The following is a 26183-nucleotide window of genomic DNA, read 5'->3' on the forward strand; positions in this document are numbered from 1 at the left end:
GATATATTTCGACATTTCTTTAGCTAAAATCTTCAAATTTGGACCACGTGCATAGTTTTGTTTACCCAAATAAACTTTAAAATTGATATTAACCTAATGATCTACTCTTACATTTCTGTAGCTACAAAGTTGGACCACATGCACAGCGTGGTGTACAGAAAAGAATTTTGACCTTGACCTAGTCTTGAAATTCGAAAATGGCTCAATGGTGGGTGCCAAGATCAGTCTGTGATCTCTTGTACTTAATTCAAGTCGGTGTTTATATGTGTTCCCTGCTTATTCAGTATAATATTAAACTTGGAGCATGTCTTCCTTCCATGAAAATGTTGATCAGGTTGGCATTTACCAGAATCAATAAGTTCCCGCGCACATCAGTTCTCTCAGTGCTTTGATTTCTTTTATTTTGAGCTTCACCAGGGGTTAGTAGTAAGTATAAGGCTAGGATATGAAACCCTGAAATGTTTTCTAGTTTGTCAAATGTAAAATCTAAAAAAAATCAGAACCACACTGTCTAGGATCAAAGAGTTTGTTCCTGAAGTTTAAACGCAAGTTGTTCTTGTTTCATGTTTTGGGGATTAGGGAGATGATAAACAACTTATATATACAGAAGTAGGCAATTAATTGTTTTGTTTTAATTACATGTTTCACGTCGTAAAAGTTAAAACAAAGTCATTACATAAAGTTTGAATTAGACGTTTTAGTATACAAAATAAAGTTTTGGCGTTAACATCGTTTTAAGTACTTGCATAAAACGACTTTTTTCACTGAATCCGTCAAAGTATAAACGGGGTAAAAATCGTGTGCAGGCAAGGCAATTCACGTGCTGTTAACAAATGATTTTTATTTTTGAAATGTTTTCCAGGGATGTATGTATGTATTTCTGCGGAGACTGATATTTTGCATCTGCGTCTTGTTTCTTTCCTTTATAACATCTTCTTGTAGCATTAAAGATACAATGTAATCCATAGTATGTTTGGCTGTATCATTTTTTCAACCCCATATGTACTTCCCCATCAATATACGCACAAGCTTCTCTCAGAGTATACTCTCTTTACAAAGCATCTGTACAGTTATTGTAAATAACTGTGAATAAATAAGTAGCGCGTGCAACTTGTGTTATTGCTAGATTTTTTTTAAGAAACATATTGATGATTTTTGTTAGTATCAGTCGGTATGTTTTTATCTGATTTTCCGCAGAGTTTATATAATAAACCTCGAAAGCTAGTCACTATATTTGTACTTATCCGTACTCCAAATGTGATCGCACTCAAAATAATTCGAATGTGAAGTTATTATATTTAAAATCGTGTTCTTGTTAATAAAATTTTAAGTTATATGCAAAATAACGCATTATCATGGTTTAGACCCCGGAGGGGATTGCATATTTTTCCCTACAATGTGCCAGTTTAATCTGGTAAAACTGTGAACCAGACTGAAGTGTTTAATTTTACGACTCGTGTAGTATCATAGGTGCCATCACTTATACAGTTGAATAAAATTGTACGATCGTCCTTATGTTTCTGACGAGCTGGGTTTAAGTTGGAAAGTACAGTCTATCTGAAGAATTACATTCTGATTAAAATAAGCTTCTCATAAACATAATGAGATTGTTGAATAGTATTGTTACAGCTTAAAACACTTGTATTCATTCCCTGTAGTTGATAAAATGATGACTAAATTGTTTTGAATTTTCTTATTTTCATAGTCCATTTTATATACTCCAGGTTTATATAAGCATTCATTCCATAGGGTTGATAACATGACTCGTAAATTATTTCCATTTCTTATATTCTTAGTCACTTTTATATACTCCTCGTTTAGCTCCCGGGGTATACACCAGGGGCCGTATTCATAAAGCATCCTAAGTATAAGAAATTGATTATTTACTTAAGTATTACTGAGGTAAGAAATTTATTTTACTTAAGTATATTTGTTATTCATAAAACAACTTAAGTAATTCTTAGCTAAAATAAAACTTAAGTATGCAAGAAATTCTTAAGTAAAATATTTCGTTCAGCGTAAGTTTTTATTATATTTACAGCTTGAAAACTGGATAACCCGCATCTAAATATAGTAACGGAAGTACCTGCCTATCTTTATTTAGTAACAGAAGGAGGTCTTCTCTAAACAATAAAAAAGCTGCATTTAATCCGCATTGTGTACATTCTGCAGCTCATTAGAGACTTTTATTTATGCTGATTGTCAGAGTATGTGTGTTTTACAGTTGACTAGCATATTGTCACTGTTTTCGCGTCCGTAGTGGCAAAAATCCGACTCGGAGATTGGAAATTTGGACGTTATTTTTTCACATTATTTCAGTGAAAATCTCTTTTAATAAAAAAAATCAGAATTCAATTTTGAATGGTGCTTGGAATAACTGGCAAATGTGTGAGTATAATTGATATATGATATATATTGATATATATTCATACCCCCATCCCAAATTAGTAAAATTATTGTGAAAATTGACTGCCATTTCAATTGCATATCAATTTTAGCCCTCCTGCCACCTCTGGATCCACCCTTATAAACTGTGACAAAGTCTGAAACCCAACAAACTGTATAATAGTTTCAAGTGACTATCACATACCAATTAATAAATACAAAAAAAAATGTAATGTAGTCACTGTCCCAAAATTTTGTGTCAATTTCACTGGTATTCAAATTGGACTAGGACTCAAACCCGACATCTTGTGGTGCCATTCTGATACTCTATCGAATGAGTCAACAGACCATGAACTCATTGTGAATCATATCTGAAACCGTGACATGATTTATATGCTAATTTTTTTTATTGCCATGTGACATACCCCTCCTCCATGGCCCACCCTCATTTTACAAAATTGTTAATCTTCCTGTAACTACTTTCTTCTTTTAATCCCTTCTTTCTTTTTTTGGTCATGTCAAAAGAATTTTCCTCAATGTTTTGTTTATTAGTTCTTCTCCTTTTTACACAGACAACTCCCCTCCTATAATTTTGTGCTGCATCAACTACAGTGTGATTATTTCATTGGAAATGCAGTGTGAATATAGCTGAATAAAACAAAGGAAACAAACAGGGAAGAGTTTGCCTTTTTAACTATAAAGTAGATTCTGGACCTGCAAAAGATAGCGGTTTGGGCAGCCATATATACAGTGCCCATTCAATTGTATCTGTATGCATGGTACATGTATAACAGTTAGATGATCTCTTACTCAACTTCTAATACATATTATGTGAAGAAAAAAAATAATTACATTTTGTTGACTTTAATACTATACAGTCCATCAGAGCATTTCCTTTAGAATTTCATTTAGTTTATTATCAACTGAATTAAATATAGCTTTTAAGTCATGATATTATGTTTATTTTCTGATACCATTTTTCCTCATATATTTTTTGATCACATAGTACACATTAGTGTCAACTTATTGAATGACTTTCTGACTACACAGCAAGTCATTTGAATATCTAAACTTGATACTGTAATTAGTTATTACATGACATCAAAAATAAATTTTCACATACTTCAAGTTTTAACTTTGGTTCAGAGTTGAGTACATGGACCAGTGATATGTGATTATAAGGAATCATATAATATATGTCATAGAGAAATGTCTGCCATACTTCATTTCTATTCTAACTTATTTTTTCTGAAAATAGTCTTCTTCCAAAGCCTGAATGCATTTAGTATTTAGTAGGCTATATATTACACACTTTAATACAGTACATATCATCATTTATTATTACATGACCCGTTATATTCATATAAATCACTGGTCCATAGTTTGTGCTGTTTCATCAGTCTATATTCAAGACATGATTTCTTGGCTAGTACAGTAAGTCAAACTGTTGAAAAGTTACCAGTGAAAATTAATTTCTCATGTCATAAAATAAAACACTTATTGAATGGCTTTAAAACAAGTCATTAGTCAAAATTATTGACCCTCAGTCCTTTGGACCTTGGTCAATAGTTTTGACTATTGACCAGTTAGCCATTCAGTAAGTGCACATCATGACATCACTTTAATTCTTCTTCAAAAATTATGAATTAGAAATATATTTCAATAACATATCATGCTAGCAATGAAGGCTGTCTCATAATACTTTGGATCATGAATATTCTCCACTTTTTTATAATTATTATTATTTATACAGCTGGCAGCAAGTACAGTGTGCATATTATTCATGACAGTGCCTGGATGATGATTGCAACATTCTTTATGGCTTTGTGCATTTATATGAATTATTTTAGTGCAAAAAAATAATAAAAATAAAATATTACTATTACAGTATTTTAATTAGGAAATGTCTAGTCTCTGTTGTGCAGACTGAATTTAGGTATATTACCCCTTCACAACTCCTTGTACAGATTTGAACATAATTAGATTCTTCATATAGAAAATTTTCATATATAGAAAAAAAACTTAGCATGATTTTTGATTGAATTTCAAAATATTTAAGGTCCCTGCATCTTGAATCTTTTTAAAAACTTACTAATTAGAGTAAGGTTCATATCAATAGACTGTCACCCAGCATTCCACAAAAAATGAATAAATTTTATGAACTCCAAAGAAACATGTATGAGCATTTTGATACAAAATATTTGAATAAAATGATGCTCTGCAATGAGACTATTTTAGTCCATAAATATTAAACTGTTTCTATTTGCTGCAACTGCAGTATATACTATTCACAAGTATTCTGTTACATAGTATTTGTCACTTTATCAGGGACTGACAAATATGTATGTTCAAACAAGGAAAATTGCTTTTACTACATAACAATAATTAAAAGAATATCATTTCATACAGGTTAAAAGTTAATATGAGCCGTGCCATGAGAAAACCAACATAGTGGGTTTGCGACCAGCATGGATCTAGACCAGCCTGCGCGGAGTTAGGATCTATTCTGTTTGCTTTCAAAGCCTATTACAATTAGAGAAACTGTTTGCAAACAGCATGGATCCTGACCAGACTGTGCGGATGCGCAGGATGGTCTGGATCCATGCTGGTCGCAAAACCACTATGTTGGTTTTCTCATGGCGCGGCTGATATATGCGCTATTCAGAAATAAATAAAAAACAACTAAAAATGAAATTGATGGTTTCTAAGCATATTGTTATTCATATGAAGAAGCTGGTTTGAACATTTAGTTTGTATGGAAGGCCACACCATGCTTACTACGAAATCTTTCCGTGCATACCAAATGATAAATGTCATAATTATATCTTAAATCAATGCTTATTGCTTAAATGGTAAATGCCAAATGTTAAAGACATGCTTGTTGTCAAATTCTTCATATTAATGGGTAAAAGATCTGTATCCTATGTACGGAATGCATTATGCTTATTGCTAAAATTGCAAAAATGTTATTCCAACTGCTAAATATTTAATTTCAAGTGTCAAGTGGGAATTTTTAAATGATGGCTGATATATGATGTCTATTGTGTTTGGGTCACTAGGTTTCTCGAACAAAACTGTGATTTTCGGTCGTAAACATATGTTCATGTTCGTAAACTATGGTTCACACTTAAACGTACATGTAAACTTAGAATAATTACTGAAATTTATAGTTCAATCGAGAAACCTAGTTTATTGATCGTAAAACATGCGTTCAAGAGCGTAAACTATGGCTTAAGCCCATTATCCTACATGTATATTTTCGATCGAAAATATAGGTTGGTATTCAATAATCCTTGTTTTTCGACCAAGAACGTAATTATTTGACATTTCCATCAACTAGGTTTCTCCAACAAAACTATGATTTTCGGTCTTTATCCTATGTTCCCAAGCATGAACCTATGTTAACTATTGTTAACCCATGTTCACGGTGGTTAACGTAGGTTCATGTTCGTAAACCATAGACTATGGTCCATAGAACACGCTTGTTAACCCAAGTTCACGGTCGTAAACATAGGTTCAGATTCGTAAGCTATGGTTTAAGAGCGTGAACCGGGGTTTACGAGCGTAAACATAGGATAACGATTATAGAATCAACAATGAATTTCGGGCGTGAACATGGGTTTATGGCCATGAACCTATGTTTATGGACGTGAACCTATGTTTACGACCGTGAACCATAGTTTACGAACGTGAACTTGGGTATACGAGCGTGAACTTATCGGACGTAAAACCAGGTTTTTCGAATACTAGCCTATTTTTTCGAGTGAAAACACAGGATAACGTTGTAAACCATAGTTCACGCTCGTAAATGTAGGTTCACGTTCGTAAACCCAAGTTTACGCAAGTAAACATAGGATAACGACCGAAATTCATAGTTCAATCGAGAAACCTAGTTTATTGAACGTAAACCATGGTTTATGATTGATATACTAGGATTATCAAATCAACTATCAATTTCAGTTGTAAACCTTTGTTTACGGTCGTGTACCTGTGTTTACGAGGGTGAACATAGCTTTACAAGCGTGAACCTAGATTAACTGCCGTAAACCACAGTTTACGGACATGAACCTCTATTAACGTGCGTGATCCTAGGCGAGTGTGAAACTAGATTTCTCGAACAAAGCTATGATTTTTGGTCGTAAACCAGGGTTTACGTTTGTAAACTATGGTTCACGCTCGTGAACCCAAGTTCACGCCTGTAAACCAAGGTTCATGCTCGTAAACTTAGGATAATGACCGAAATTTATTGTTCAATCCAGAAACCTAGTGTATCGAATGTAAATATGGGTTCAAGAAGGTAAACTATGGTTTACGACCGTTATCCTGTGTTTTCGCTCGTAAATATAGGTAAATATTTGATAATCTTAGTTTTTCGACCAATAACATAATGATTGGATAATTGGCTTGCAATGAACCATAGTTTACGGACATGAACCTATGTTTATGAGCGAGAACCTATGTTTACGAGCGTGAACTTGGGTTTTTGAGCGTGAACCATAGTTTACGAACGTGAACCCAGGTTTACATTCGATAAAGTAGGTTTTTCGTTTGAACTATGAATTTCGGTAGTTATCCTATGTTCACCAGCTGAACCTATATTTACTGTCGTAAACCCATGTTCACGGTCATAAACCAAAGTTTACGGTCATTAACATAGGTTCACGTTTGTAAAGCATGGTTCACGCACGTGAAACCTAGTTTATCGAACGTAAACCTGGGTTCACGAGCTTAAACTATGGTTTACGCTCGGTATCTTATTTTCGACCGTGAACCAGGGTTCACATAATTATTGGACAATTGACTTGCCATATACGCTCTTAAACCCATTTTTACTTTCAATAAACTAGGTTTTTCGATTGAGCAAGAACCTATGTTTTGAACCTGGGCGAGTGAACCATAGTTTACGAACGTGAACTATGTTTACGCCCGAAAATCATAGTTTTGTTCGAGAAACCCAGTTTATCGAACGTAAACCTAGGTTCACGCTCGTATACCAAGATTCACTGTCGTAAACATAGGTTCGTGTCCTTAAACTATGGTTCACGGTCATAAACATAGGTTCACGTCCGTAAACAGGTTCACGTTAACCCATGTTCAAGCCCGAAATTCATAGGTGACTTTATTATCTTAATGTATCGACCGTAAACCATGATTTACATTTGATAAACTAGGTTTCTCGATTGAACAACGAAATTTGGTCATTATCCTATGTTTACGATTGTTATCCTGTGCTTTCGCTCGTGAACCACGGTTCACACTGGTAAATCATAGTTTACAAACGTGAACCTATGTTTATGACCGTGAACTTGGGTTACAAGCATGAACCTATGTTTACGAGAGTGACCTATGGTTTACGGAGAACTTTATCCTAGGTTTTCGCTCGAAAATATAGGTTACATGTAGTATTCGAAAAACCTGGTTTTACGTTCAGAAAACCTGGTTTATTGAGCGTTAATCTTAGCTTTTAATTATTGGACAATTGTCGTCACGCCCGTGAACAAAGGATAACGACCAAAAATCATAGTTTTGGTTCGAGAAACCTAGTCTCATGAGGGTAAACCTAGGTTCACTTTTGTTAACTTTGGTTTACGCTTGTTAACCCAAGTTCACCGTCATAAACATAGGTTCTCGCACGTAAACATATGGTTCATGGCAAGCCAATTATCCAATAATTACGTTCTTGGTCGAAAAACTAGGATTATCGAATACTAACCTGTATTTTCGAGTGAAAAAATATGAAAAACAGCGTAAACCTTAGTTTACGCCCATGAACCCATGTTTACATTCGTTAAACTAGGTTTTCGATTGAGCAAGAACCTATGTTTACGGGCGTGAACCTGGGTTCACGAGTGTGAACAATAGTTTATGAACGTGAACCTATGTTTATGACCGAAAATCATAGTTTTGTTTGAAAAACCTAGTTCATCGAACGTAAACACAGGTTCACGCCTGTATACCAGACAACTAGCCACTTCTATAAACAAATGTGTAACCAGTTGCTGCTGACAGGGTGACAAGTGTGTTGTCGGGGCAACTCCATGTTGATATACTATTGTTTAGGTGTAAGAAACAAAAATAGAAATAAACTTACTTTTGATAGTTCAAAGCCTTTGCAAGTCATCGTAGAAAATCCTTCATCTGTTCATGCAGAGTCTAATTTCTGTTTTACTTTGAATATATTTGATCCGAAAGAAGGGTCAGTTGCAGAGATAAAGCAACTGAAAACTTCGGTTTATTTTTATATAATCGGTACGTCACCAATATCGTTTTAGATAAACATTTATTACAATTTAGAATTGATTATGTGCCTGAAGCTGAGAAGGATAAATTTTTCACCCCTCATATCGCGAAAACAAATAACATTCACGTCGAATACCGATAGGCATAAAGCGAAATAAATTGTACACGAACACAATATACTTTAAATTTCTATCCTTACTTTCTATGCTACAAAGAAATGATAGTTTTTCCAAATAAAACAAAGAAATGTTTCTATGCAGAAACTGTCAACTTTGGGTTAGGGTTAGGGGTTAGGGTTAGGGTTAGGGTTAGGGTACTAGGTTTGTACGATGCACCTCTTGAAAAGATGCACCTCCTGCACCTATTGAACTTTATAATATGACATTTTATAAAGTTCATATTTTAGACGTATTTCAATGGGCAAAGTCATGATGATAAACTGATCGATTGAGGTATGCAGTGATGAATAAGTTCTCTTACTTTGAAAATCATTATAAATAAATGATTGATTGACTGATGCAGTGATGACTGATGCACCTCCTGCACCTATTGAACTTTATAATATGACATTTTTTAAAGTTCATTCAATGGGCAAAGTTATGATGATAAACTGATCGATTGACTGATGCAGTGATGAATAAGTTCTCTTACTTTGAAAATCATTATAAATAAATGATTGATTGACATTGAAAGTATTGATTACTAAGTGACTGATTGACTGATGAAGTGATGAATTGATTTTTCAAATTTCATGACCCTGGATGACCTAATTAACAAGTTGATCCTACTTTTTCAAGTCAATTATTGCTTGAGATATGACATTTCGAACTGGAAGGGATATCGAAAAATGAATGACACCATCGAATTTGACCACTTGACATTTGTTCTTGAAAAAAAAAATTCATCACCCTTGATGACCTAATTAACAAGTTGATCCTACTTTTTCAAGTCAATTATTGCTTGAGATATGACATTTCGAAATAGAAGTGATATCGAAAAATGAATGACACCATCGAATTTGGCCACTTGACATTTGTTCTTGAAAAAAAAAATCATGACCCTAGATGACCTAATAAACAAGTTGATCCTACTTTTAAAAGTTAATTATTTCTTGAGATATGACATTTTGAACCGGAAGTGATATCGAAAAATGAATGACACCATCGAATTTGGCCATTTTACATTTGTTCTTGAAAAAAAATTCATGACCCTAGATGACCTAATTAACAAGTTGATCCTACTTTTAAAAGGCAATTATTGCTTGAGATATGACATTTCGAACCGGAAGTGATATCGAAAAATAAATGGCACCATCGAATTTGGCCAGTTCACATTTGTTCTTGAAAAGAAAATTTCATCACCTAGGGTTAGGGTTAGAGTTAGGGTTTCATCACCTTAGATGACCTAATTAACAAGTTAATCCTACTTTTAAAAGTCAATTATTGCTTGAGATATGACATTTCGAAACGGAAGTGATATTGAAAAATGAATGACACCATCGAATTTGGCAAATTCACATTTCTTCTTGAAAAAAAATTTCATCACCTTAGATGACCTAATTAACAAGTTGATCCTACTTTTAAAAGTCAATTATTGCTTGAGATATGACATTTCGAACCGGAAGTGATATCGAAAAATGAATGACACCATCGAATTTGGCCAGTTCACATTTGTTCTTGAAAAAACATTTTCATCACCTTAGATGACCTAATTAACAAGTTGATCCTACTTTAAAAAGTCAATTATTGCTTGAGATATGACATTTCGAACCGGAAGTGATATCGAAAAATGAATGACACCATCGAATTTGGCCATTTGACATTTATCTTGAAAATTTTTTTACTGATTACTAATCGATTGATTGATGAAGCGATCAATAACTTTGACCCACTTCAAATATATGATGACTAATTGACTGATGGATTGAAGTAATGATGACTAACGAGGCTGTCCCTGACCTGACACGAGTCTGTCCCTATTCTGTCCCTAGTCTGTCCCCTGTCTGTCCCTATTCTGTCCCTGTCCCGTCGATGTCCTGTTCCCAGTCTGTCCCTCGTCGGTCCCCAGTCTGTCACTTTTCTGTCCCTGTCCCGCCCTGTACTGTCCCCAGTCTGTCCCTAGTGTGTCCCTAGTCTGTCCCCAGTCTGTCCTTATTCTGTCCCTGTCCCGTCGCTGCCCTGTTCCCAGTCTGTCCCTCGTCGGTCCCCAGTTTGTCACAAACTGTCCCTGTCCCGCCCTGTCCTGTCCCTAGTCTGTACCTAGTGTGTCCCCATTCTGTCCCTATTTTGTCCCTGTCCCGTCCCTAGTCTGTCCCCAGTCTGCCCCTATTCTGTCCCTGTCCCATCTCTGTCCTGTCCTTAATCTGTCCCTATTCCGTCCCTGTCCTGTCCCTGTCCTGTCCTCAGTCTGTCCCTAGTCTGTCCCTAGTCTCTCGCCAGTCTGTCCCTATCCTGTCCCCAGTCTGCCCCCAGTCTGTCCCCAGTCTGTCCCTAAACGAGATGAGAGTACTTTAAACGTTTCAGTAACTGAGACCATGTTTAAGTGTGTCATTTGCACTCTGAAATGAACTTCGTACTGCTAAAATACGCGGCTACATTTTCCTGTGGAATCCATGATAGAACTACTTGTCTTTGAATTAAAACATATATGTATGATTTAATTCAACATTAAATGATAAAATAATTACAGATAACTTAAACCTATACAGTTTACATTACGTATAGGGTATAAACACGCACTATAAATCTTTACGTAACAAGCAATTCTGTGATAGGGGCAGTGCAATTTATAGCACATCTATGTATATTAGCACATAATGTTGTCAAATTTTGAAGTCCCTCCTAAAGGGCTACGGACAAATAAGCTTAAGGGCTATATATTCAGAGCCTTCGTACAGGAAGCCTTATGCAGTAAACAAGATGTGATATTTAAGAAATATCGGAACCGGGAAAAGAATGGTACAAGTGCATTATCTAAAGGGCCTTTGTACAGTAAGCCTTTAGAACGTAAACGGGATCCCGTTGATTATACAAGGCTCCGGGCAAGTGTAGGAAATATTATAGTAAGGTATTATCTTATAATTTGTGCGGAGCTCAAAACCTGCTTAGGAGAATATAAGTTTTGTATATAAAAAGAGCACTATCCAACTGTAAAACATATTGGCACAATGCATTCTTTCTGCCATTTGTGTGGAAAAGCGGTAGTAGACCTACGGTTTACACCAGTGTGCAGACACAGAGCCTGCATATTTTGTGTGAGACAGCTGGTCAGGTGTTACAACTTGATCAGTGTCGCGCACATAGTGCTGGTTCCCAATGCCCTTTAAAGTGGTATATGTTGGGTCAGATCGAATGGCGAAGGATATGTTACAGTTAATGTCCTAGAAATAATGCAGAAATGTCGATTTCAGCGGGGTTTTTTAAAGCGCACATAACATAACAACACAATTCTGGCCTGCCTTATGATCATATCTGCTGTATGATATATGTCCGTGTAGCTCACGGAAGTACCTATACAATCGTGCTATTTATTGCGAAATCTGGTCGGTGTTGTTGAAATGGGGATCAAACGTTCAAGTCACGTGCCCGTCGAATTTACGAAAACGCTCACTTTATCCGTTATTAAACCATGTGGAACTTAAATCATCGGCACGCAGGTAATGACACATTGCTATATAATGTATATCCGTGTCGGTAAGGTTCATATCTTTTCAGCCAGGCCATTAAAAGCGATATATGCCCTGTCAGATTGAACAGCGGAGGAAGTGTTACAGCTCCTTAACTCGAAATACTGCAGAAATGCCGATTTTAGCGTCCTTTTAAGCGCTCATGTAACATTAATTCTCGCCTGCCTGATGAACATATCTACTGTATAATATATGTCCGTGTAGCTCACGGAACTACCTATACAACCGTACTATTTAACGCGAAATCTGGTCGGTCTTGTTAAACTGGGGATTAGGGTTAGGGTTAGGGTTAGGGTTAGGGTTAGGGTTAGGGTTAGGGTTAGGGTTTAGGGTTAGGGTTAGGGTTAGGGTTAGGGTTAGGGTTAGGGTTAGGGTTAGGGTTTGGGTTAGGGTTAGGGTTAGGGTTAGGGTTTAGGGTTAGGGTTAGGGTTAGGGTTAGGGTTAGGGTTAGGGTTAGGGTTAGGGTTAGGGTTAGGGTTAGGGTTAGGGACAGGGTAATACTATATATAGGCCGCTATACGAAGGCCTTTTCCTTATACGAAGGCCTTGTAGTTAAATTCTTATACATAGGCTATATACTCCGCTACCAAGGCTACAACGGTGGGTCGACAAAGGCCGTAAGGCCTCTGTCGTCTCGTCGCCCACCAGTCACATGTAAAGGCCTTCAAATACCTAGAGAATTTCTTGGGTTAGGGTTAGAACTTGGACAAAGGCTCTAAGGCTAGGGCAAAAATGCTGCTATATGAAGGCTCTTTAGTTAAAGCTTGGTTAGTTAGGGTTAGGGTTAGGGTTAGGGTTTTAGGGTTAGGGTTAGGGTTAGGGTTAGGGTTAGGGGTTAGGGTTAGGGTTAGGGTTAGGGTTTAGGGTTAGGGTTAGGGTTTAGGAGGTTAGGGTTTAGGGTTAGGGTTTAGGGTTAGGGTTAGGGTTAGGGTTAGGTTAGGGTTAGGGTTAGGGTTAGGGTTAGGGTTAGGGTTAGGGTTAGGGTTAGGGTTAGGGTTAGGGTTAGGGTTAGGGTTAGGGTTAGGGTTAGGGTTAGGGTTAGGGTTAGGGTTAGGGTTAGGGTTAGGGTTAGGGTTAGGGTTAGGGTTAGGGTTAGGGTTAGGGTTTAGGGTTAGGGTTTAGGGTTAGGGTTAGGGTTAGGGTTAGGGTTAGGGTTAGGGTTTTAAGGGTTAGGGTTAGGGTTAGGGTTAGGGTTAGGGGATCTTATAAACCTTTGCTTGTAACCAGGTATATCTTAGTGCTTATAAAATCTGGGTTTTCATTTGCAAAATAATGAATAACGCCATTAATTGCGTTGAAACTTATGTAAATTGCATATTTACTTTCATACTTTGCATTAATATAATAAAAACATGTAACATACGTTATGACGATGCAGAAATTCATGTTTAAAATGAAACGGGGATGGAGTTGACAAAACATTTTGTTTATGATACATTAAACCTTTTGAATTTGATGTCTGTGCGCAACCTGATATGTAAAATAGTTGTAGCCTCAAAGTATTTTGGTCTATATTATTCATTGTAAAGACTTGACTAGATCAATGTTATATTTTATAAATTTAAAGAGGCAGTTTACCTGACGATGTCTGTGCGCAACTTGATATGTAAAATAGTTGTAGCGTCAAGGTAATTTGGTCTATAGTAATCATTGTAAAGACTTGATGGCCGTGTGGCGGCTGTAAAAAGTCTCCCCGTACTTGAATTCAGTGTTGTTATATATTCTGGTCCTTTGGTATCATAGAGTCCATTCAACATATGTGTAACAGAGTTTTGCTTAAGCCGGTGCTAGGGGGCGTGAGAGGTGTTGCACATTTCATTACCTTTCATGAACAGACTCAATCAAACCGAGTCTGCTATCATTCTTCTTGGTTGCAATCTTTGCTTCCAAGGGATCTTTTTACAGATTTTATTGACTAGGTCAATGTTATATTTTACAAGTTTAAAGACAATGTATCTCGTCATATTGTATCGGTGCTTCTGTTTAGTATAAAACAGGAAACATCTCACTTTACCTTATTTTATTAAACCACACAAATAAGCGACTAAATCGACTAACAATTTAATTTTGTCTAGAAAGGTTGATAAAATGCATTACACAATATACGAATGTGAATAATGCATATCAGTCCTTTTCAGAAGAAAATGTCCGAAGAGCTTCAGCAACACGTAAATAAGAAACCAAATCGAAATTGGGTTCGGGCGGCTCTAGGTCTGCGTTACTTCAAACAAGGATTTGAACACTTTATAGACACACAGATAAGATGTCACCATGCAAATTTGTTTAAGCGTCTGCGCCTGGAAGGGATTTTATGTTTTCAATGCGACCAATGTACATCTGAAAACCTTCTTCCTGACCACTCAAACCAGAAGAAATGCATTCAAAAGAATCGTAGGCATTGCTTTTGCAGTCAACCGAGTTTTAGACGACAGTGTCCGAACAAAATATGTAGTCTCTTGTATGACTATATTGTCAAAGCACATAGCACAAATGATCCTATATTGACAAACACTAATCCGACCAACTGGTTAACAGACTACTGGGAGCTAGGGAAGTGCTTTCTGAGTTCACCTGGATACGTGGACAAAAAGAGTGCTGCAGAAACGGATGCCACAGGTTTACTAAGTATTGCCATAAACAATACATACATTCAGGACAGAATGGATACAGATATTGAATCTCTTGTTAAGGTAAGCTTTTCAGTTTACTTGCGTTTCCATATGTAAAATTAATAATGACACATTTCAAGTAATAATACGATGGTTCAAAAATGATTTATGATATAATAAAGAGAAACTTTGTTACAAAAAACAAATCGTGTATTGCATGAATAATTGTATCATTATATTATTGTTTGCAACTGATCATTCCAAGGCGGTGCCTCATTGAGTTCTATTATTTGTGTTGTTTGTCATAAGTGTTTATACCTTCTGCTTTGTTTATCTAAGACTATGCATTTGTATATGTTAATCATTTACACATCCATGCATGTACTGTTATGTGGCCGTGGTTTAATGGGGGCTTTCCTGAAACACACCTTTTCCTATGAGGGAATTTTTACCTAAAATATATAAAATGTTCTATTTCACAGGTAAGAGACATAAGGAACTATATACATCACTCTGCATCTCTCGCACTTGAAGATCATGACGTTATCAAATATATCGATGCAATGATTCATGTTCTGCAGGATAGAAAGGCTTTTGTATCTGACACGGCTGCGCAAGATGCAATTTTACATCTAAATGAGGTAAGCAACAGCAAAATAACATTTAAAATTAAACTTTCCATGTTTCATTTTTCATGTTGGACGCCATGCTTTCCTCTTTGAAAGGAAGACTTCGTTGTTCTAATTTTTGTCTTCGGACTCTTTCGTTAGACACATAATTGTGTTTTTCTTATCATTATATCTTCTTAAGATCAATGGTTATATGTGTGTACGCGATGCAGTTTTTTTTAAAGGTTTTTAAGTATTTATACAATTTACTTGAGCGTTTCTATGGTCTAAACATTGTGACTTTTATTACGAATGGAAAGGATTCACCTGGCGGGAAAAACATCTTTTTATACTTTCCTGTTGCATCGGAATCGGTAGGTATTAAGAGCGACGGTTTGTACATATTTAACCGGTTGGTTATAATTCCGAACATGGTTTTGGCCTTAGCAACCTGACTAACGTACTTGATTTTCCTAAATGTTAGACCTGATGGCGACCCATTTAAATATTTCTTTCTGTATAATCTGATTTCTTATATTGCCATTTTTATTTTCACGAATCTATTTTATTTGAAACAATCAGACGACTTGTTTCGGCATTCGTTTGACTTAACCTTCAAAATGGCGTCAAATGAAGATTAAAATCGATCAGTTAAAACTATAGCAATCAATTGTTTTCTATGCTTGGACTCCCCCATATTTATCTTGTTTTTGCATTTACTAATTTATACCTTCTTACCGACAAATTACGATGATGCAGTCATTATGTTGTCGTCATAAGAATCATAAACCCGTGATTATCACATATCGAAAACAGAAATCCCGGGGGCAAATATAAATTGTTTTAACTTCTACATTCACTTTCAAAATGTTGAAAGCTAGGCTCTGATTGGCTAGCGAAAAGGTCGTCTAAATGTGATCCTCTACTGGTTAAGTTCATACTGTACGCGTAGCGTTAAAGGGAGATCATTTTAATCAGATCGTAACTGTTTCAATTAGTTATCTATCTTCAGTAAAGAGATACTCAATAGTTTTGTCAACAAATAGATCATTATTTGTTAATCTATTTTACTATTAATTTACGGAAAAAGAAGAAGGCGATTATCGGAATTAAATCTTGTTGCGGTAGTCGCTGCATGACTGTATGTTAAGTCGTGTAAACATGTGACAAAATTGTCCAATCAGGAATTTAACCATCAAACCATAATTCTCTTACCTGCCAATGGTTTAAATGAGTAAAATCAAAAACTTGGCTTGTGACATTTTATAACCACTTTTAGGTGTTATCCTAACCTGGCATGCGTAAGTCACGTTAGCAAAAAATTGAATATCGTTCTTCGTTTCGGCATTGTTGTCTATATATTTCTACACATACGCATATGCAATGTTGTTTGTTTTTTATTAATGGGGCTGCGTTTTTAGAATAAGATTTTTCCAGTAAACTGAATCCTTGTTCTTGCTTATGTGACAAATCAGACCTATCAAATAAAAAATAAATGGAAATATTGTCCAAAAAAAACGTCTTAGTGATATGGAAGCACGGACGAAATAACTTACCAAATGTTTGCATTTTTTTATCCATCAATAATTCATACTCCCGTATATTGCCTGGCTTTAAAAATGGTGGTTTTTAATCTAAAAGAATCATATTTAGTTTATTATACCTCACATAAATGTCCAGTGCAAGGTTTCCATTAATTTAACTTGAATATTTCCAAGTGATTTTATATCTCTTGCGCAAAATCCTTATTTTCAATTTCTGCGCATGTGATAAAATCCATAATTTTACATAACAAGCGCAACAGCGCTATTTTGTTTTTCTGTGCGTGTGATATTTTTTCATATCACCCGTTGAGAGACTGACACTTTCACATTGATTATAATACTGAGACGATAAATTAAATTTTCAGACGAGGTGCTTATAAATGGATATGTAAACGACTTGACTAAATCTATAAAAAAAATCTTAATACACAGCAAAATCGCCACAATTTCTAAGTGCTAACAAGTAAGACCTCCTTAATTCTGTCTTCATTATTTGTTTAGTAGGCCTAATTACTTTTTAATGTTACTTAAATCATTGAAATCATTATCTTGATTTCCTAGTAAATGTTTTGACCTTTATATATCATCGGTATAATAAAATGTACATTGCATTCCTGAGAGGGTGATAGGAAAAATGATCACCTCTCGAAATATGAATAAAGACCTTGGCGGCGCCTCGGTCGATATACAGATATTTTTCATGTCACCCTCTAAGGAATGCAATATTTATATAATATTACGTTGATCATTAATGTTAAATATGACGAATTTTATTATTACTCTGATAGAATAATCTTGGTTTAACATTAGTTATTTTTTTATCGCATCTTAATCTTTTTCCAAGCTCAAAAGCGTACAATGCCACATCAGCTTTGAAGATGAATTAGAAGTCCGGAAACAGACGTTAAAAGCTATCGAGGAAATGACACAAGATGCTGTTTGCAGGATTCGTTCAACTGAAGCAAATGTCATTGGAGGGCTGAACGAGTACATGCAAGAGCAAAGGGACCAAATAAAAAAGTTACTTCTAGAAAAAGCTAACTTGACAAAACAAAGTAGTTCGGTGAAACACTCAGCCGGCAATGAAACAGAATCTCAAGCAACCAAAGAAAATTCAGAGAAGCAGTTAAATATGAGTTTAAATGAAGATAAACAAAGTACAGGGGAAATGCCCGTAAGTAAATTACATGTCCATATACATGTATGATATACAATGTCATCAAATTTAACATTAGAATACATATTAGAATTTTATACATATATGTTCCATAAATAAGAAATAATAAATATGTTCATATATGTTATCAGTAATACAAATATAGCCAAAAGGTCTGATGTGTTATAAGTAAATTATGAGTGCATAGCGACTGTTGAATTGTACATTGGATAGAATTTTCATGTTTAAAAAGCACGTGCAAAAAGACGACTGTGTTAACCATACCCAGGGAAATATGCATTAAAAACAATTTAAAGAATGGATGAATGCATGACAACATATTGTACATTGCAAGCGTGAAAAATAAGATATTTTTCATCAAGATATTATTCAGTCTTATTTATATATTAAGTCTTCTGTTGACAAAATAACTTTTACATGCGAAGTATTCTCGTTATAATTCAATTTTAATTCAAATTGTATTTACATGAAGACAGTAATATCCACAATAATGCACTGAAGATTAATTTCATATATAAAACTTAAATAATCTTATCACATTGGTTATGTACTTTCCTTAAATTTGATGTTAAAACAAATTCCTCGAAGTTCAACGTATTTTGGCGAGAGACATTTATCTCTATGCGGGCCTCAAAACACTGATTTGACACACGTGAAACGGTTTCTCGTCGTACATGAGGTGAATTGCCATAATTTCTATTTGTATAACGTTTTGACAGTTATATTACATAATTATTTAAACAATCAACGAATTCTGCTTTGTATCAGAAGAAGATCATTTGGAAGTGTAATTACTAACGACATTTGTATCGAAATTGTCGACGTTCTCTTTTGCCTATTGAAAACTATGTTTTATATGTTGTTTTATGCAGACACCTGGGATTGCAGCTAATTCCAAACTCATCTTATATGAAAGAAGAATCAGTGACTACTCAAACGATAAAAAACGTAAATATATTTGATCGTTTTAGCATTTTTATCTAACATTCGTTACAGGCGATATGCTACATTAGAATGTTGTTTGGTTTACATAGTTTGCGAAATAGCATTAAATATACCATTAACATGTCCAGTCTACAGTTTTTTTATTTTGAAAGCTCACAGGCACGTGAGCTTTTAGTTTGAAGTTTAAGTGAATTATTAATAGACATCTGACTGTGCAGTTTGCAATACACCTACTTTTTATTTCAACAAAATTATTGATAACGCTACAAGACAAGTTTGCGGATTGGTGTATGATTAGTTTTTGCCCGCAGGACTTGAAAGCGCCTAATCAGGTAATACTCATATGTATTCATTGATTATCAGCACGGCATCAATTCTTATAATTGCTGTTTTCAGAAATGCAAGCAGCTCTCATTGATGTATACAAACAATCATACATAAAAACAGACATCACACCGCTTCTGCCGGAAGTACAAATTGATGTTGACCGGGTCTATGCCACACCGCAGTTATATGTGGCAGACAGTATTGACGACTATATGGACTTACAACATGAGTATTACAATATTTATGGAGATACAAAGAAAAAGAGATTTAAGGTGTCAGAGTTTCTTACCAACATAGTCAAAGGAAACATTTTGATAACAGCTGATGCTGGTATGGGAAAAACCGCACTATGCCGTCAAATGATGTCTGCGTGGTGTACAGCGCATGAAAACAGTTCTCAATGTCCAAATCCGACAAGGTCTGATACTACATCACTTTCATATCGTTCGGAAGAGCAAAGAACGAACAGCTGGTGCAGCTATTTTTGTGAAATAGACTTTCTGTTTTTCATTTCACTAAAGTATTGTGATCAGGAGTCAACTATTGAAGAGATGATTTTAAAACACCTGATAAAAGGCAGATACCGTGATTCCCTGTACAGACTCCTCGAATATGAAAAAGACAATTGCTTGGTTATCCTAGAAGATCTCAATGAATGGTCGCCACCAAGTGGAACTCGAGAATCTCCAACAACATCAATGGGTCTTCCACTGAAACAAGTAAATAGTAGATATGCAACCATTTATACCACACGGCCATGGAAGCTAGCGACAATTAGACCTAAATCGGGAGAATTTGACATGATTGTAGAACTTGAAGGCATCGATCCGGAATCTTCTGACGAACACATACGTTTGGTGTTCCAGTACATAAATAAAATGACACACCGTCGTCGATATATTGAGGACTTTTTAGTCTGTTTGGAAGACAGAACAATAAAACATCTGAAAACATATCCTTTATTGTCAAAACTCTTACTTAGCCTTTGGTGCGAAAAATCGACACTTAACACCTCGCTAGCAGAAATCTATAGTGCCGTCGTTGATCTTCTGATTAGCCAAGCAGATAGGAATGGCGTATTATCTCATCTTAATATCTGTAACGATAAAGCTCAACAAATGTGTAATATGATGACAGTGTTTGCAGATAAAAGATATGTAAAAAAATATTTCGATAGTGTAGTTTTACCACTAGCTAAGTTTTCGTTTCGATTATGTCATCATAAGAGCTACGTTTGCTACGTATTTGAAACGACCGACCTTAGTGACTATGGACTGACTGAAGACAAACTAAAACTTTTTTCTGCTATTGGGATTCTGTCAGAACGAACTTGTTATGGAAAGAGTGTTTTGGAAAGATGCAAAACGATTTCTTTCATTCATCAAACCTTTCAGGAATTTTTTACTGCCGTCTACTTGAGCATACATCCCACCAAATTTAAAGAAGTGTGCAGTACAACAGAAGGTATCCTGAATATGAGTCTCGTTTTTCGTTTTCTTGGTGGGATTAGTTTTTGCGCTTTACAAAAGATCTCACTCATATCATTGAGCGTTGTCGACGATGATGCAAACTGCCGAGACTATCGGTGTGGCAAATTATCGTTTACAGGGTTTATCATTGAATTGCAACGTATGTTTTTACACTGCATAAAAGAAGCTCGTCAACATAATATCAAGATCGAGCCTTTGGCACTGAGAGACGTATATCTAGGAAGAGCAACCGCTGAATATATGTCAGAAATATGTGATATCAAATTCTGTGAACTAAGATCACTTACCTGTGATATAGATATTCCATTTGATACGCAAGCATACATTACACAAGCGCAACAATTAAGCATGATAGTGTGCACCAATTCAAAGTATTTGTCAGATTGTAACATAGAATACATCTTACGCCATAATGAACATTCATTAAAATGCCTAAATCTGTCGGGCAAATGCCTAAACGAATTTGAGATTCAAGAAAATATGTTCAAACAGCTTTGCAGATTAAATCTATCTAACACGAAAATATCATGTTCACAGTTTACATATTTAATAACAAATCCAGTTAAAATTGATGAAGTTCAATTGCATGGCGTGAAAGCATTGGTCAACAGGGATGCTGAAGTTAATGTAGTTTCAAATGAACCATGTTCTGTTCTTTCCAGTCTTAAACATTTACAACTTAGAAACTGTGGTAATGTGTTCAACCGGATTCGTCATTTACCTTGTCTCGAAAGTTTAACTTTCGAACACAGCAGCCCTCAAGTCTTGGTAGAAATACTCGACAAACGCTCTTGTTTAATGACATTAATAATACAGGGCGTTAACTTTGGATCTGACGAAAACCTACCAGTCAGCATTTCTAAACTGAGAAAACTTAAACTTTTGCACTTACAAACCGTCAAAGTAAGTCAGAAATGCTTATCAAAATTGTTATATGAGGTAGGCAGCCTTCCATTGGCAGTTCTGGTAAAGTTAAAGGACATCAAACAAGAGGAAGAGGCGTGTGCCGAAAATATTCTGCAACATCTTAAGCGTACCAAACTGTTCTTCGTGAAGGAATTTCGAACGAAAGAAAATCGTTTGGAAATTGCAGAAATGACATCACATGGTGCAAATTAAGCGATAAAGCTGTAAAGGTACTCGTGTGTTTCTGCTTGTTATGAATAGTGGTATTGGCAACAGGATTATCATCATCGGATACTCACAATTGACTTCTTATGTTTCATTTTGTCAACTTTACACAGTCAGCTGTGGATTAGTCGATCAGCTTCTATCATGCTACATAAAAAGAGTACTGAGAAACATGACTATCACTATTCATTAATACCTTAATGTAAAATTAGCAGTAAACAAGTCAATTATATGCAGTTACTGTCTATTTTTCCTAAAACTGTCACAAATGCATAATTACAAACGATATGATCAAGATTTGTCCAAAAATAGATTAATTTTAGTATTAACCATGTACCTGTATGGGCCTGCTAGTAATACTTTGCTGTAGCACATAAATAACATCTCGACTGCAATATTGTTGAATTCGCAAAACTTTTAACAAAGTAAAAAATGCATAATGATTTTTATTATATGTTCTAAAATAACCTAACTTTCCTTGGCCGAAACTGCTCGTCATCTTTCAAAATATATTTCACATTTCATGGTAAGTGGGTTGTTTAAAGATAGACTTGAAGTTTCATAATGTTTTCTGTGAAATTTGGAATATTTTACAAGTGTTAATAAACCTGAACTCATATGATAAAACAGTTATTGACTCGTAATTATGCCATTGAATATGATGGGATATTCATCGCCTCGGTCAATATTGTCCTCTTCTGTTGAATATCACATCATATCAAATGGCTCAATATTAATGGCTAAAAGAGTCAATAATTGTATAATGAAACTCAAAAACAGCAAAGTTCACAAAATATAGAAAAGTGGAAACTTCACAGATCGCTCAACACGACAAAAAATGAAAATGTTGCAGGCTCGGTTTAATTGAGCCTGTTCATGGACGGTAGTGGAAATGCATGCTACCGTCCACGCCCTCTAGCCCCGGGTTGAGCAGAACTCAACATTTAGACATGCTAAAAGTACAAAAAGCAATTTAGAGACATCCGCAGATGTATTCAAACAGCGATGAACATGGAACCTTCAATGATACACGTGTTGAGGCGTGTAATTCCACGTAGAGCGGCGTTTGGTCCCCAGCTAAAATAAAGGGTTTGCCCCAAACGAGAAAACAATGGGCAGAACTAAATAAACTGGAATTTAGGAAGGGGATCTGAGGTTATGGAGCCTGCGTATCACAGGAACTGTCAAAAGACAAGATTAAAAAGCAGGCACCATATCCAAGAGTGATTAAGTAAGACATGAACCCGCCCGCTTAGCTCAGTAGGTAGAGCGTCGGTCTACGGATCGCGGGGTCGCGAATTCGATCCTCGGGCGGGGCGTGTGTTCTCCGTGACTATTTGATAAACGACATTGTGTCTGAAATCATTAGTCCTCCACCTCTGATTTATGTGGGGAAGTTGGTAGTTACTTGCGGAGAACAGGTCTGTACTGGTACGGAATCCAGGAACACTGGTTAGGTTAACTGCCCGCCGTTACATAACTGAAATACTGTTGAAAAACGGCGTTAAACCCAGAACAAACAAACAAGTAAGACATAGCGGTGCAGAATCTTCAATTATCTAAATATTTGGAACGAGAGTTGTTTTTAATTTAGCCCGGAACAAAATGAACAGACCGTACTTGAAACTTATAGATAATAAAGTAATCAGAACATGTTACATTTGACAAATCAGAAAGGAAACAAAGTGCCGAAATTACACATTATCACCGAACTCGCCTTAACTTTTTACCCAATGTATGTGTTTTACATGGCAGATTGTATGTGTCTGGCCACCAAGACAAAACTTTGTTAACCATTTAAATTAGATACAGAAAGTCCTGAAGTCTTATTGCAAATCAATGGCTACGCACTAGACATAAAATACACATACGCTTAGTTCAATAGAAAGAGCGCACATCTGTGGATCACAGGGCCGTGAATTCGGTCCCAATGCGAGCATTTGTTCTCCATGTCGATAGGATAGAAGGTACTGCACCTGGAGACACGTTTCCCAAACCTCTGATAAACGTAGAGATGTTGATAACAAGTTAATACTAGCACAGAATCGAGGTACAGTTGTTCGGTTTCTTTTGCTAAATAAATAGTTGCTGATGAAAACCGCTTTAAAAAAATGAAAGAAAACACATTCATTGTCCATTTAAATCTAAATCATTAAGTAAAGCCTGCCATGCAGGGTACCGAATTTTGCACTGCATTAGGCTATGTCAGTGATTTTTTCACTACATTCATGCGAATGACAGACTTAATATTAAAATATTACGTATAAGAGTGAAGATTGAGATTGTTTAAATATCTTCATCAAATCAAACAATGAAATATGTGCGTTTCGAAGGTAGTTATTCAGATTTTGGCCAAGTAACAGATTTGTCGGAAACTTTAGCTTGATGATTATTTATAGTTAACTTTTTTATACAAGAAAGATTTTCCCAAGTTGTGTTTTTTTACATTTTGATTTTCTTGTTTCGTGCCAAACAAGATATAGTTATGTTTAAGCATCTTTATGTTAGATTCATTAAGTTTTTGTATGTATTAAAATTATGCTTAAAATTTATTGCTATTATTTTGTTTCCCGTTTTACGTGAGGGTCCCTGTATTTCAAAAAGATTGAATAAAATATTATGTCAAAAGGTGCGTTTCTATTCTATTTATTTAGTGGTCCAAATACATTGATACTATTTAATGGATTATATTATCATCCTACCTTTTATGTAATTTCATGTTTGACGTCGCGGGAGTGTAAAAGCCATTACATAAAAATGATAATACACTAGTGTATTAAGCCTTTGACAGACGTCGTTAAGGTTTAGGAGTATATCACCAAAACACAGAAATATTTTATAAACGAACAACATCGTTACCAATATTTTACCTGACCATTACATGTTCTGCCGTACTGTCCCGTACTGAAAATATTCTGAAAAAGTTGTCCCCCTTTGAGAACGAATGCCATTTGTAAAGAAATAAAAATAAACAATTGCTGAAAACTGTGTTCCACTTAGTTATGTGAAATTTCAACACTCGCATGCTATTGCAAATGAATCAAAACAAACATGTGTAACAGTTCTTTAAAAATGGTGTCTTTTAAGGCGTTTGACTGCCCGGAAGTGGGGCCCTAAACCTTAATAGTTAATAGTGTAGGAGAAGTTCGACAAATTGAGTTGTTAATATAGTAAAAGAATATAGAATTTTTTTATGTTTCGACAGGAAAAGCTAACATGTGATAAAAAGAATTTTACATTTGTGCCTTGCCACTTTGAATTTATTAAACTCGGCAAAGCCTCGCATTTTATTATTTTATTCAACTCGCTTAATAAATAAATATGAAAAGACATTCATGTAATATCCTCTATATGTCTGTAGATTCTGCTTAACGGTGCTACACATTACCTTACCGTATATTTTCACTTGTAAGACAGATTCGCTTATAAGACACACTCCGACATATGACATGCAATCTGGGGTTTCTTTTCCTTTTAATTCTCTTGTAGTACACGCTTATTAGATGCTCCTCACTCTTTGAACTGGAAATATGATTCCTAATAATGGGTCTTATAAGCAAAAATATACGCTCTCTGGAACAAACTGATCAAACCGAATCTGCTATTATTTTGTTAGATTTATTCTTTGCCTCCAAGGGATCTTACAGATTTGACTAGTATGAAGTAACAAAAGACCTACCTTTACGTGCTATGTAACAGTCGTAAGAAGTCTCCACGTACTTTGGATCCGTGTTGTTATATTTTCTGTTGGCATCATGGAGTTCATCCAATATTACTCAAATCCTCTGCAGCCAATGATCATACGGGGCATAAGTGACCTTGGGTAATTGTGTATTACTGATTAATGGGTTCCGGAATTGTCATACATAGACTAGAAATATCAGTACAGAGTACATTCAGCATATATCTGTTTAATAGAATTCCGCTTAACTTATAAAGAAAATAAAAGAAACAGTTGGGAACCACCATGGAATGTTCAGTTGCTAAACACCACTTGGGAGTATTAACCTAAACCTCTCATACTTGCAGCAAGACGCTTGCT

At 35.5% G+C, this 26183-nt stretch overlaps 1 protein-coding gene across 1 annotated transcript; it reads left to right on the forward strand.

Annotated features, from left to right (window-relative positions):
- Window positions 1-14452: 14452 nt before the first annotated feature.
- LOC123543122 (uncharacterized) lies at window positions 14453-24712 on the forward strand. The gene is made up of 5 exons (XM_045329189.2): window positions 14453-15000; window positions 15402-15560; window positions 17916-18245; window positions 19121-19196; window positions 19590-24712. The coding sequence occupies exons 1-5, from the start codon at window positions 14455-14457 to the stop codon at window positions 22127-22129; spliced, it is 3651 nt and encodes a 1216-aa protein (XP_045185124.2). The 5' UTR covers window positions 14453-14454; the 3' UTR covers window positions 22130-24712.
- Window positions 24713-26183: the final 1471 nt, after the last annotated feature.

The sequence above is a fragment of the Mercenaria mercenaria genome, chromosome 19 (genome assembly GCF_021730395.1).
Source record: "Mercenaria mercenaria strain notata chromosome 19, MADL_Memer_1, whole genome shotgun sequence".
NCBI lineage: Eukaryota > Metazoa > Mollusca > Bivalvia > Venerida > Veneridae > Mercenaria > Mercenaria mercenaria.

Excerpts from the sequence above, each read along its gene's own strand:
- LOC123543122 (XM_045329189.2), top strand. The coding sequence starts at position 14,455 with ATGTCCGAAGAGCTTCAGCAACACGTAAATAAGAAACCAAATCGAAAT. Across the intron at positions 15,001-15,401 it reads ATATTGAATCTCTTGTTAAG|GTAAGAGACATAAGGAACTA; the intron begins GTAAGCTTTTCA and ends TCTATTTCACAG. Across the intron at positions 18,246-19,120 it reads AAAGTACAGGGGAAATGCCC|ACACCTGGGATTGCAGCTAA; the intron begins GTAAGTAAATTA and ends TGTTTTATGCAG.